General features: G+C 43.6%; 2 protein-coding genes across 4 annotated transcripts in view; one reads left to right on the top strand and one right to left on the bottom strand.

Annotated features, from left to right (window-relative positions):
• The window catches only part of LOC128687456 (glutamate receptor ionotropic, NMDA 1), a 12,694-nt gene extending 11,157 nt beyond the window's left edge, over positions 1-1,537 (top strand). The window contains exon 8 of the mRNA XM_053774925.2: positions 1,217-1,537. Coding sequence (XP_053630900.2) covers positions 1,217-1,537 — 321 coding nt within the window. The remainder of the gene's footprint in view (positions 1-1,216) is intronic.
• Positions 1-14,927, bottom strand: part of LOC128687555 (UDP-glycosyltransferase UGT5) — a 212,593-nt gene that overhangs the window by 46,769 nt on the left and 150,897 nt on the right. The gene's annotated exons all lie outside the window — the stretch shown is intronic.

The raw sequence follows: 14,927 nt of genomic DNA on the forward strand, positions 1-14,927 counted from the left end.
CTTCCTTCTATGTAATTCTATGGAGTCCATGATACTCATAATTTCCTCCCACTCAACATTCAACCATTCAAGAATAACATATTGTCTTCCACATTCTCCCCTCACCTATAACACTTGGACAAGCCATAATATTGAAGAGGTATTCACAGAGGAACAAAAATAGGCACCAACGCACATGTGACCCAGGACGGATCAATATATACATGAATTCATCCACCTAACGAGAGAGGAATAAACAAAAACAGAAATGAAATTGGACACAACAAAATTCACGGGACCTGACAAAATATTCCAGTGAAAACACGGATTCGGAGATGGGAAATCTTATGGGACGAATTTATTGTTATTACATAACAGAATTACTGAGAAGTAGGAAGAGAGACTAATATGGCGGGTGGACTGCAGCTTTCTGGTCACAGGTGATGTAATTCACACTCTTACGCACCACAGATTCATCCAGAGGAAAGAAGAGCAGAAAGTTAGTGAAAGATAAAGTACCAGAGTGGCTAACACACAGCACCCGAGTCAAAAAACAGAGTATGAAAGGTAATGTCAGGATGGGAGAGGGTGACAAGTGGGGTCACCAATGAATTAGTACTTGGGTCACTGTTTTTTATATTATTCCCTAACATTAATGGCTTTATTTGTAGACTGACACAATTTGATGTGGCAATGTGGCTTTCAGTGATCCCAGAAAAATCTCAGAGTATATGAGATTACTTAGAAAAATAAAAACAGAAGATAAAATAGAAATCTTCTAGAGACTAAACTTGTATCGGTGCACCTCTGGCAAGACAGAGATTAAGTGAGTGATGGTAAAAGTGCTTTTTCTTTTTTCGGGTCACCCTACCTCGGTGGGACAAGGCCGGTGTGTTAAAAAAATAAATAAAACAAGTGGCTGTTGGAGTTGAATCAAGAAAAAAACGTGAGGAATTACAAACACGAGAGGATGTGGGAGTGGATATCACACAAACATTAATACATACTATGGGCTATATCAAAATATCGGTATCAATATCGGCCTAAAATTAAGCATAAGTATCGGTAAAAATTTTGATATCGTTCCATCACTAATGTAAATATATACACAAAGCTACCAGATATGCATAAATATAAACATTCAAACAAAAATACGAACATAAACACACATGTATTTACCAGGAATGAATAAAAAATATACAATAATTGGAACAATACATAGATATTCCGCACATAGGAGAACGAAACTGAATATGTAGTTAATGATCCAAGTCGGTCCGAAACATCTTCAAAAGTTTCATTCTTGCTGACGTCCCTCTTCATTGTGTCTCCTGGCAGGTGTGACGGCAGCCAGCATCGTCTTCCTCCTCGAGGTATCCCTCAAGAGTCATCCTCAGAAGGCGTTCTCAAGTGCCACTCCCAAGATTCGCCGCCAAAAGTGGCTCTCAAGGAGCTTCGTCGGCTAGACGGTGCTGCCATCTTACTCATGAATTCGCTGAAGGAACTGCTCACTGACTTACGTTACACACACAAAAATACTTTAGCTTGTAGCTTCTGAAGTTTAATTGAATGCAGTAATAACTTCCCTGGAGAAACCTGACCTCTGTGACTATCATAATAAATTGATTGCAACACTGTTGCGTGTTTCTCCTGTGACAGAGTACTTAGGATCGAGCCTCCACTACCCTTCATGCGCTACATTACATATATATATATATATATATATATATATATATATATATATATATATATATATATATATATATATATATATATATATATATATATATGCAATAAGATCACAGTAAACAGGTGATTTCAAAATATGCAAAACAACCACTCTGAAAGAATAGAGAAATTCCAAGCGCTTTCGTGACTACTCACATTATAGTTCCTTGATAATGTGAGTAGTCACGAAAGCGCTTGGAATTTCTCTATTCTTTCAGAGTGGTTGTTTTGCATATATATATATATATATATATATGCATATATATATATATATATATATATATATATATATATATATATATATATATATATATATATATATATATATATATATATATATATATATATATATATATATATATATATATATATATATATATATATATATATATATATATATGCAATAAGATCACAGTAAACAGGTGATTTCAAAATATGCAAAACAACCACTCTGAAAGAATAGAGAAATTCCAAGCGCTTTCGTGACTACTCACATTATCAAGGAACTATGAAAGTGAAGCATCCAAGGAAGCTATATAAGGGGTCCGGCCAGCACCTCACTATCAGATCCCACAACGGTTAAACACGTGACGCGCGGCGAGCCAACTTGGATAGGTCCTTTGCAAAACTCACCCCCAAGCTATTTATTTGTCCAGTGTATTATTAAATTCTTCCCAAATTCTATTAATTATAAATGGATCTAATTTATATAAACCAAAGGAAATATTCATATTATTGTATTGGTTTCACCTTCTGGGTCAGAAACTACTGTAAAAGTCTTAAGATTATTATATTAATATTACTATTATTATTATTACTATTATTATTATTGTTATTGTTATTAAGGGAATGCACTGAACCCACGTTGGGTAGAAAATGATAGGCAATCTGGCTTGTTCCAAAGAAATGGAAGGAAATTACAATGCCTTGAATCAAGAGCCCCCCCCTCTTCACCAGCATCAAGGCGCCCTCTTTAAAGGGAATTTCACTGGACGTTTTCCAAGAAGAAGAAGAAGAAAAAGAAGAAGATGGGAGTAATCCTTTAACGTAGAAGCTTCTCCTTTAAGCCGGATAAAAAAGCTAATTAATAATGGAGGCTCGTTATTGAACTAATCACACTTAGCTAAAGAATATGAAGCGTAATTAGCTGACAAATTGTCCTCCTGGGTTCACTCCCGGGTGTTGGCTGTAATTACCTCGGAGGACACTGAACTTGTCAAGGTAATTTAGGCGAGACTTGTCCTGAAATGTTGACCCTATTCTTGATGTCTTCTCTCGTATTATTCCTTTATCCCTGTTGTTGATGTCTCGTCTAGTATTCACATTATTCTTGATATCTCGTGTTCACCCCATTCTTGATGTCTCATGTTCACCCTATTCTTGATGTCTCATATTTACCTTATTTTTGATGCCTTGTGTTCACCCTGTTCTTGATGTCTCGTCTTGTGTTCACCTTTTTACTTTTCGTTACATTTCGGTTGTTCGTTCACATGGCGGACTATTGTCTTTGTTTTGGCTCAAGTCTGCCAGCAGTCATTAAACTTTTTCTTAAAGAGATATTTAATTTTACAGGAGTTCTGCATTGTTTACGTGATTCTTTCTTCAGGGTAAACTGAGTCTCGACCCCTACAACCACAATTAGGTTAGGTGAGCACACACACACACACACACACACACACACACACACACACACACACACACACACACACACACACACACACACACACACACACACACACACACACACACACATACACACACACACACACACACACACACACACACACACACACACACACACACACACACACACACACACACACACACACACACACACACACACACACACACACACACACACACACACACACACACACACACACACACACACACACACACACACACACACACACACGAAGAAAGGTTGAGGGAAATCGGACTGACGACGTTGGAGGACAGGAGGGTCAGGGGAGACATGATAACGACATGCAAAATACTACGTGGAATACATAAGGTGGACAGAGACAGGATGTTCCAGAGATGGGACACAGACACAAGGGGTCACAATTGGAAGCTGAAGACTCAGACGAGTCAGAGGGATGTTAGAAAGTATTTCTTCAGTCATAGAGTCGTCAGGAAGTGGAATAGCCTAGCGAGTGATGTAGTGGAGGCAGGAACCTTACATAGCTTTAAGACGAGGTATCACAAAGCTCAGGAAGCAGAGAGAGAGAGAGGACCTAGTAGCGATCAGTGAAGAGGCGGGGCCAGGAGCTGAGTCTCGACCCCTGCAACCACAATTAGGTGAGTACACTCAAGTCATGCCTCAGAAAGGAAGAGTTTCATTGGAGGATAAAGGAGGACTTAGGTGATGACATAATTAGCTCGTTAGGAACACCTCAGGAAGGTACTTAGGTCGTGATTTGTGCTCCTGACACACGCATAAGCAATTTCTTTCCACCATCAACAAGGAGAGCAAGAAACCACATTTATAAAACTGAGAAAAAGAAAACCCGAGCCAAGTGAATTCCAGATCTTTTTCTTCACTGAGCTGTGGAACACTGGTATTGTAAGCTTGGTACTCGTCCGGTGGATAGGAGGAGAGTAAGCTTGGTACTCGTCTGGTGGATAGGAGGAGAGTAAGCTTGGTACTCGTCTGGTGGATAGGAGGAGAGTAAGCTTGGTACTCGTCTGGTGGATAGGAGGAGAGTAAGCTTGGTACTCGTCTGGTGGATAGGAGGAGAGTAAGCTTGGTACTCGTCTGGTGGATAGGAGGAGAGTAAGCTTGGTACTCGTCCGGTGGATAGGAGGAGAGTAAGCTTGGTACTCGTCTGGTGGATAGGAGGAGAGTAAGCTTGGTACTCGTCTAGTGGATAGGAGGAGAGTAAGCTTGGTACTCGTCTGGTGGATAGGAGGAGAGTAAGCTTGGTACTCGTCTGGTGGATAGGAGGAGAGTAAGCTTGGTACTCGTCTGGTGGATAGGAGGAGAGTAAGCTTGGTACTCGTCCGGTGGATAGGAGGAGAGTAAGCTTGGTACTCGTCTGGTGGATAGGAGGAGAGTAAGCTTGGTACTCGTCTGGTGGATAGGAGGAGAGTAAGCTTGGTACTCGTCTAGTGGATAGGAGGAGAGTAAGCTTGGTACTCGTCTGGTGGATAGGAGGAGAGTAAGCTTGGTACTCGTCCGGTGGATAGGAGGAGAGTAAGCTTGGTACTCGTCTGGTGGATAGGAGGAGAGTAAGCTTGGTACTCATCTGGTGGATAGGAGGAGAGCAAGCTTGGTACTCGTCTGGTGGATAGGAGGAGAGTAAGCTTGGTACTCGTCTGGTGGATAGGAGAGTAAGCTTGGTACTCGTCCGGTGGATAGGAGGAGAGTAAGCTTGGTACTCGTCTGGTGGATAGGAGGAGAGTAAGCTTGGTACTCGTCCGGTGGATAGGAGGAGAGTAAGCTTGGTACTCGTCTGGTGGATAGGAGGAGAGTAAGCTTGGTACTCGTCTGGTGGATAGGAGGAGAGTAAGCTTGGTACTCGTCCGGTGGATAGGAGGAGAGTAAGCTTGGTACTCGTCCGGTGGATAGGAGGAGAGTAAGCTTGGTACTCGTCTGGTGGATAGGAGGAGAGTAAGCTTGGTACTCGTCCGGTGGATAGGAGGAGAGTAAGCTTGGTACTCGTCTGGTGGATAGGAGGAGAGTAAGCTTGGTACTCGTCTGGTGGATAGGAGGAGAGTAAGCTTGGTACTCGTCCGGTGGATAGGAGGAGAGTAAGCTTGGTACTCGTCCGGTGGATAGGAGGAGAGTAAGCTTGGTACTCGTCTGGTGGATAGGAGGAGAGTGAGCTTGGTACTCGTCCAAAGGATGGCGTGAGAGTAAGCTTGGTACTCGTCCAAAGGATGGAGTGAGAGTAAGCTTAGTACTCGCCCAGAGGACAGAATAAAAGCAGCGAGTTTACTCGCTAGCCGGGTGAAGACTATAACTGGTTTGAGTTACAAGACCAACGAAGTGATGTGCACTCGGTAAACTATCCGGCAGGAAGTACAGGTCCCCACAGTGTGTGTGTAAATACATCCCAGTGTTGGATACTATAGTATTCCTAAATGACTATGTATAGAGGGAATGCATAATTAATGTCCCTTGTGGTGTCGATAGGTAAGATTCCTATCTAGTTAACCAACTGACCGAAGTCGGTGAGAATGAACGCTGTTCAAACAGTTTTGTGTGTATGTTTGATGATAAATGGGGGTTTAAGGTCTATCGACTGCTCGAGGGTCATGAAGGCTGCACGCAGCCTTTACATTACTAAACAAGAATATCTTAACGCCTGAGATGGGGATTTAGGCAGACTCTCAGCATGTATATACGCTGTTAGGAGATATACACCTTTCGGTGTATATCTCCTATATGCTCCATAATAAACCACATGGAGACAGAAATACGGGAGATTAATTGATCTGTATATTTCGACACCATTCTGAGATCCTCATCAACATCTACTGAAGAGGACCCCAGAAGGGGATCGAATTATAAAGATAAATTAATCTCCCTCATGTCTGTCTCCATGTGGGTCATCACTGAGCACTGACATGTGTTTATTATACTTTAGTTAATCATTTATGTTTTGTTTACTGAGTGAGTAAAGAGAGAATCTTTTGTAGTTTTATGTACAAATAAGTACATACTAAATTTTAGGACATAATGCATGTTAGACGGAAAGAATTTTTTTTTTTTTTTATAACGAGACAATACACGAATATTTTGATTCGGTGACCGTACCATTTGCAGCGATTTGTCTTGTCCAGTTACCGACGCTAATTCCCAACAGCCAACAACATTCTGGGTAAATTCTGCAACATTCAGCGTCAACACTTACGCTGGTAACTCAGATATAGGTTCCCTAAGCGTGAAGTGCTCTCCCACACCCTAACTTAGGCACTCTGAGCTTAAAGTACTAACCCACACACTGCCTAACTTAGGTACTGTGAGCTTAAAGTGATCACCCATACACTACCTAACTTAGGTACTACTGTGGGCTCAAAGTGCTCTCCCATACCCTAACTTAGGCACTCTGAGCTTAAAGTGCTAACCCACACACTGCCTAACTCATCCAGTCGTCTCAACACACTAAACAGAGCGCTCCAGCACCCTCGAGGGCTTAATAGGAATTTGGCCTCTGAGGTAGTGTTCCACAAGGCTCAGGTTTCTTACTCATCAGGCTAGAGAGAATCTTACATCAACAAAGCCAACAGAGTCAAAAATGAAGAGGTCTTAAGAGTGATCTTGCGAACCTTCACAGAAAACTAGAACTGTGCCTCGAGGCACACTCACCTCTGGTGAGCCACATGTTAAACACACATTCTCAAAGAAATTAGGATATACACACACACACACGTGTTTAACTCTTTCCTCTTATTGCTCACTGTATCCCATTTCCACTCTCTAAGGGAATGCCTTGATAGTGGTGATCCAAGGAAGAGGAGCTAATCTCCTGTTGGATCAAGCTGATTACTTATAATCTAACAGACACTGTATGACCCTTACGGTCTTACCGCTTTCCCATGAATATCATACCTATAGTTATATTATTTAGGGAATAATACTAATAATACTACTAATACTAATAATGAATACTCAATAATAAGTAAATAAATAAATAAACAATAAATAATAATAATAATAATAATAATAATAATAATAATAATAATAATAATAATAATAATAATAATAATTATAATAACAATAATAATAATAATAATAATATCCACCAGCTTCCTCTCTTCAGTTTTCTTCACTTAAGGATCTCCAGTCTTCGTTCAAGTTTAATTTATTTATGTGAGCAAGTTGTTGGTTCTTATTGCTGGAAGACTTGGTTGCTGACTTTCCAATTTCTGGATTTATTTTATATTATTAGACGTGATTCAGTTTTAATGCTTTTCCTGGTATTTGCGTGTTCAGAATGGTGGTTATATTTTATTTTGGTGGTGGAGGTGGTAATGAGGGGGGGGGGTTGTGGTGGTAGTGGTGGTTGTGGTGGTGGTGGTGAGGGGGGTGGTGGTGGGGAGGGTTTTGCCGTAGTGTTGGTGGCTGTTTTGGTGAAGAGCGGTGCTAGTGGTGGTGAGAGTAGTGGTAGTGGTAGTGGTAGTGGTAGTGGTAGCGGTAGTGGTAGTGGTAGTGAGAGTGGTGGTAGTGGAAGTCCAAGAAATTGTGAGTACCATAGCCGGGCTGTGGTTCCTACGTCAGTTTACTTGCGGCCAACAGTACCAGCCTGGTTGATCAGGCCCTGATCCACCTCGAGGCCTGGTCACAGACCGGGCCGGGGGGAATTATCCCCTGAAACCCCTCTCCAGGTATAAAATGTCCCCCAATGGAAATAAGCCACTCTGACATGTTTTGGGTTATCCCAGGTTCTCTACACATATGCTGCTATGTATGATAATCTATGTAACTGTATTTGTTGATAAATTAGACACATGTGCAACTCTTGGGTATCTTTATTGAGGAAACGTTTCGCCACACAGTGGCTTCATCAGTCCATACATAGGAGAAACTTGAAGAACAGGAGGAGAATGAGGTAATCAGTCCCTCAATCTTGAGTCGATGTGTTCAGTCCATCAATCTTGAGTAGATGGACTGAACACATCGACTCAAGGTTGAGGGACTGATTACCTCATTCTCCTCCTGTTCTTCAAGTTTCTCCTATGTATGGACTGATGAAGCCACTGTGTGGCGAAACGTTTCCTCAATAAAGATACCCAAGAGTTGCACATGTGTCTAATTTATCAACATGTCGGTTCTCTGAACCATTCATCTACAAAACTGTATTTGTGTATACCTGAATAAACTTACTTCCACTGCTTGACATCACTGGTTGTGTACACAGAGAGGTGTACGTCTCTGTGTATACATCGAGAGTTTACATTATTCAGAAAAAAACAGAAGGCACAATACAGTCTAGAAGAATACACAAATAACCCGCTCACAAGATAGAGGAGTTTACCACGACGTTTCGGTCCGATTTGGATCATTTACAAAGTCACTCGAATAGAAAAGAGTGAGGAAGTCAGGATATAGGTAAATGTGACTTTGTAAATGGTATTCTTGACTGGTGTTGTTTAAGTGATATGCCGCCATAATGATCATCATAATTATGTGTTGCTTTTACTGGGGTATTAGGTACCTTGATGCTAAAAGGGTGCTCTTGATCCAAAGAATCACGGCAAATTAGGGAGAATAAAATAAAATGCTATCTGAACAGGAGCTCAACACGAGATTTAAGGAAGTATTTACAGTAGAGACAGGAAGGACTCTGGGGGGACAGACCAGATGGGGACACCAGCAAGGAATACACCAACAAGTGTTGAACGACATACATACAGATGAGGAGGAGGTGAAGAAACTGCTAAGGGACATCGATACCTCAAAGGCAATGGGACTGGACAACATCTCCCCGTGGGTCCTTAGAGAGGGAGCAGATATGTTGTGCGTGCCACTTACCACAATCTTCAACACGTCCCTGGAAACTGGGCAACTACCTGAGGTATGGAAGACGGCAAATGTAGTTCCCATTTTTAAAAAAGGAGACAGAAAAGAGGCACTAAACTATAGACCTGTGTCATTGACGTGTATAGTATGCAAAATTATGGAGAAGATTATCAGGAGGAGAGTGGTGGAGCACCTGGAACGGAACAGGAGTATAAATGCCAACCAGCACGGATTCACGGAAGGCAAATCCTGTGTCACAAACCTTCTGGAGTTTTATGATAGAATAACAGAAGTAAGACACGAGAGAGAGGGGTGGGTTGATTGCATCTTCTTGGACTGCAAGAAGGCCTTTGACACAGTTCCTCACAAGAGATTAGTGCAGAAGCTAGAGCATCAGGCGCATATAACAGGAAGGGCACTGCAATGGATCAGAGAATACCTGACAGGGAGGCAACAACGAGTCATGGTACATAATGATGTATCACAGTGGGCACCTGTGACGAGCGGGGTCCCACAGGGGTCGGTCCTAGGACCAGTGCTATTTTTGGTATATGTGAACGACATGATGGAAGGGTTAGACTCAGAAGTGTCCCTGTTTGCAGATGATGTGAAGTTAATGAGGAGAATTAAATCTGATGAGGACCAGGCAGGACTTCAAAGAGACCTGGACAGGCTGGACATGTGGTCCAGCAAATGGCTTCTCGAATTTAATCCTGCCAAATGCAAAGTCATGAAGATAGGGGAAGGGCACAGAAGACCACAGACAGAGTATAGGCTAGGTGGCCAAAGACTGCAAACCTCACTCAAGGAGAAAGATCTTGGGGTGAGTATAACACCGAGCATGTCTCCGGAAGCACACATCAATCAGATAACTGCTGCAGCATATGGGCGCCTGGCAAACCTGAGAACAGCATTCCGATACCTTAGTAAGGAATCGTTCAAGACACTGTACGCCGTGTATGTCAGGCCCATACTGGAGTATGCAGCACCTGTTTGGAAACCGCACTTGATAAAGCACGTCAAGAAACTAGAGAAAGTACAAAGGTTTGCGACAAGGTTAGTTCCAGAGCTAAGGGGAATGTCCTATGAAGAAAGATTAAGGGAAATCGGCCTGACGACACTGGAGGACAGGAGGGTCAGGGGAGACATGATAACGACATATAAAATACTGCGTGGAATAGACAAGGTGGACAAAGACAGGATGTTCCAGGGAGGGGACACAGAAACAAGAGGCCACAATTGGAAGTTGAAGACACAAATGAGTCAGAGAGATATTAGGAAGTATTTCTTCAGTCATAGAGTTGTAAGGCAGTGGAATAGCCTAGAAAATGACGTAGTGGAGGCAGGAACCATACACAGTTTTAAGACGAGGTTTAATAAAGCTCATGGAGCGGGGAGAGAGAGGGCCCAGTAGCAACCGGTGAAGAGGCGGGGCCAGGAGCTAAGACTCGACCCCTGCAACCACAAATAGGTGAGTAGGTGAGGTGAGTACGCACACACACACACACACACACACACACAGGGTTGAAGAACTTCCTGCGGGAGGTTCAGTGGGACAGAGAACTGGCAGGAAAGCCAGTAAATGAAATGATGGAATATGTAACAACAAAATGCAAGGAGGCAGTGGAAAGGTTTATTCCCAAGGGCAACAGTAACAACGGGAAGACCAGAACGAGCCCCTGGTTTACCCGACGGTGTAAGGAGGCAAAAACGAAGTGCAATAGACAATGTAAAAAGTACAGAAGGCAGAGAACACACGAAAACAGGGAGATCAGTCGCAGAGACAGGAATGAGTATGCACAGGTAAGGAGGGAGGCCCAGCGACAGTATAAAAATGACATAGCATCGAGAATCAAGACTGACCCGAAACTGTTGTATAGCCACATCAGGAGGAAGACAACAGTCAAAGACCAGGTGATCAGATTAAGGACAGAAGGTGGAGAACTCACAAGAAATGATCAGGAGGTATGTGAGGAGCTGAACAGGAGATTTAAGGAAGTTTTTACATTAGAGACAGGAAGGGCTGTGGGAAGACAGCACATAAGGGATCATCAAGAGGGAATATACCAACAAGTGTTGGATGACATACGAACAACTGAGGAGGAGGTGAAGAAGCTCTTAAGTGACCTTGACACCTCAAAGGCGATGGGACCGGACAACATCTCCCCATGGGTCCTCAGAGAAGGAGCAGAGATGCTGTGCGTGCCTCTAACCACAATCTTCAACACATCCCTTGAAACTGGGCAACTACCTGAGAAATGGAAGACAGCTAATGTAGTCCCCATATATAAGAAAGGAAACAGAAACGAGGCACTAAACTACAGACCTGTGTCTCTGACATGTATTGTGTGCAAAGTCATGGAGAAGATTATCAGGAGGAGAGTGGTCGAACACCTGGAAAGGAACAAGATTATAAATGAAAACCAGCATGGGTTCATGGAAGGCAAATCTTGTATCACAAACCTCCTGGAGTTTTATGACAAGGTAACAGAAGTAAGACACGAGAGAGAGGGGTGGGTAGATTGCGTTTTCCTAGACTGCAGGAAGGCCTTTGACACAGTTCCCCACAAAAGATTAGTGCAGAAGCTGGAGGATCAGGCGCACGTAAAAGGGAGGGCACTGCAATGGATAAGGGAATACCTGACAGGGAGGCAGCAACGAGTCATGATACGTGAAGAGGTATCACAGTGGGCGCCTGTTACGAGCGGGGTCCCACAGGGGTCAGTTCTTGGACCAGTGCTATTTTTGATATATGTGAACGACATGATGGAAGGAATGGACTCTGAAGTGTCCCTGTTCGCAGATGACGTGAAGTTGATGAGAAGAATTAAATCGGACGAGGATGAGGCAGGACTGCAAAGAGACCTGGACAGGCTGGACATGTGGTCCAGCAACTGGCTTCTCGAATTCAATCCAGCCAAATGCAAAGTCATGAAGATTGGGGAGGGGCAAAGAAGACCGCAGACAGAGTATAGGCTAGGGGGACAAAGACTACAGACCTCACTCAGGGAGAAAGACCTTGGGGTGACCATAACACCGAGCACATCACCGGAGGCACACATCAACCAAATAACCGCTGCAGCATACGGGCGCCTGGCAAACCTGAGAATAGCGTTCCGATACCTTAATAAGGAATCGTTCAAGACACTGTACACTGTGTATGTTAGGCCCATACTGGAGTATGCAGCACCAGTCTGGAACCAACACCTGGTCAAGCACGTCAAGAAGTTAGAGAAAGTACAAAGGTTTGTAACAAGGCTAGTCCCAGAGCTCAAGGGAATGTCGTACGAGGAAAGGTTAAGGGAAATCGGACTGACGACACTGGAGGACAGAAGGGGCAGGGGAGACATGATAACGACATACAAGATACTGCGGGGAATAGACAAGGTGGACAGAGATAGGATGTTCCAGAGAGGGGACACAAGGACAAGGGGTCACAACTGGAAGCTGAAGACTCAGACGAGTCACAGGGACGTTAGGAAGTATTTCTTCAGTCATAGAGTTGTCAGCAAGTGGAATAGCCTAGCAAGTGAAGTAGTGGAGGCAGGAACCATACATAGTTTTAAGAAGAGGTATGACAAAGCTCAGGAAGCAGAGAGAGAGAGGACCTAGTAGCAATCAGTGAAGAGGCGGGGCCAGGAGCTGAGTCTCGACCCCTGCAACCACAATTAGGTGAGTACAATTAGGTGAGCACGATACTGGAGGACAGGAGGGTCAGGGGAGACATGATAACGACATATAAAATATTGCGCAGAATAGACAAGGTGGACAAAGACACTATGTTCCAGAGATGGGACACAGAAACAAGGGGTCACAATTGGAAGAGAAAGATTCAGATGAGTTAAAGGGATGTTAGAAAATATTTCTTCAGTCATAGAGTAGTTAGGCCGTGGAATAGCCTAGAAAGTGATGTAGTGGAGGCGGGAACTATACATAGTTTTCAGACGAGGTTTGATAAAGCTAATGGAGCAGAGAGAGAGAAGACCCAGTAGCAATCAGTGAAGAGGCAGCAGGACAAGCAGCTATGAGTCGACCCCTGCAACAACAAACAGGTGAGTACAAATAGGCGAGTACACTGACACACATGCACTGACACCCACACAGAAATCAGGCCAAGTATCCATAGCCAAGTGTCTCTGATAACCCGTAACTAGCATACATACACATACACACACACAAACACACACACACGCACATACACGCACACACAAAGATGTGTTCACAGAGGAGACAGAAGAGACTCCAGAAAGACGGAGAGGTGGGGTACACCATCAAGTGTTGGACACAATACATACAACCGAGGAAGAAGTGAAGAGGCTGCTGAGTGAGCTAGATACTTCAAAGGCGATGGGACCGGATAACATCTCTCCATGGGTCCTGAGAGAGGGAGCAAAGGCGCTATGTGTTCCCCTAATAACAATATTTAATACATCTATCGAAACAGGGAGATTACCTGAGGCATGGAAGACAGAAAATGTAGTCCCAATTTTTAAAAAAGGAGACAGACAAGAAGCACTAAACTATAGACCTGTGTCACTGACATGTATAGTATGCAAAGTCATGGAGAAGATTATCAGGAGAAGAGTTGTAAAATACCTAGAAAGAAATGAGCTTCTCAACAACAGCCAACACGATTTCAGGGACTGGAAATTCTGTGTCACAAACCTACTGGAGTTCTATGACAGGGTGACAGCAGTAACACAAATGAGAGAGGGGTGGGTAGATTGCATTTTCTTGGACTGTAAGAAGGCGTTTAACACAGTTCCACAGAAGACATTAGTGCAAAAACTGGAGGACCAGCCAGGGATAACAGGGAATGCACTACAATGGACCAGGGAATAACTGTTAGGAAGACAGCAGCGAGTCATGGTACGTGGCGAGGTGCCAGAGTGGGCACCTGTGACCAGCGGGCTCCCACAGGGGTCAGTCCTAGGACCAGTGCTGTTTCTGGTATTTGTGAACATGACGGAAGGAATAGACTCCGAAGTGTCCCTGTTTGCAGATGACGTGAAGTTGATGAGAAGAATACAGTCGGACGAGGACCAGGTAGAACTACAAAGGGATCTGGATGGGCTGCAGGCCTGGTCCAGCAATTGGCTGGATTGGGGAAGGGCAAAGAAGACCGCAGATGGAGTACAGTCTAGGGGGGCCAGAGACTACAAACCTCACTCAAGGAAAAAGATCTTGGGGTGAGTATAACACGAGGCACATCTCCTGAGGTGCACATCAACCAAATAACTGCTGCAGCATATGGGCGCCTAGCAAACCTAAGAACAGCATTCCGCCATCTTAATAAGGAATTGTTCAAGACCCTGTACACCGTGTACGTTAGGCCCATATTGGAGTATGCAGCACCAGTTTGGAACCCACATCTAGCCAAGCACGTAAAGAAACTAAAGACAGTGCAAAGGTTTGCAACAAGACTAGTCCCAGAGCTAAGAGGTATGTCCTACGAGGAGAGGTAAAGGGAAATCGACCTGACGATACTGGAGGACAGGCGATATAGGGGGGATATGATAACGACATATAAAAAACTGAGAGGAACTGACAAGGTGGACAAAGACAGGATGTTCCAGAGATTGGACACAGTAACAAGGGGACACAGTTGGAAGTTGAAGACACAGATGAATCACAGGGATGTTAGGAAGTATTTCTTCAGCCACAGAGTAGTCAGGAAGTGGAATATGTTGGGAAGCGATGTAGTGGAGGCAGTAGCCATTCATAGCTTTAAGAATAGGTATGATAAAGCTCA

This window comes from Cherax quadricarinatus, chromosome 11, assembly GCF_038502225.1.
Source record: "Cherax quadricarinatus isolate ZL_2023a chromosome 11, ASM3850222v1, whole genome shotgun sequence".
In the NCBI taxonomy this organism is placed as follows: domain Eukaryota; kingdom Metazoa; phylum Arthropoda; class Malacostraca; order Decapoda; family Parastacidae; genus Cherax; species Cherax quadricarinatus.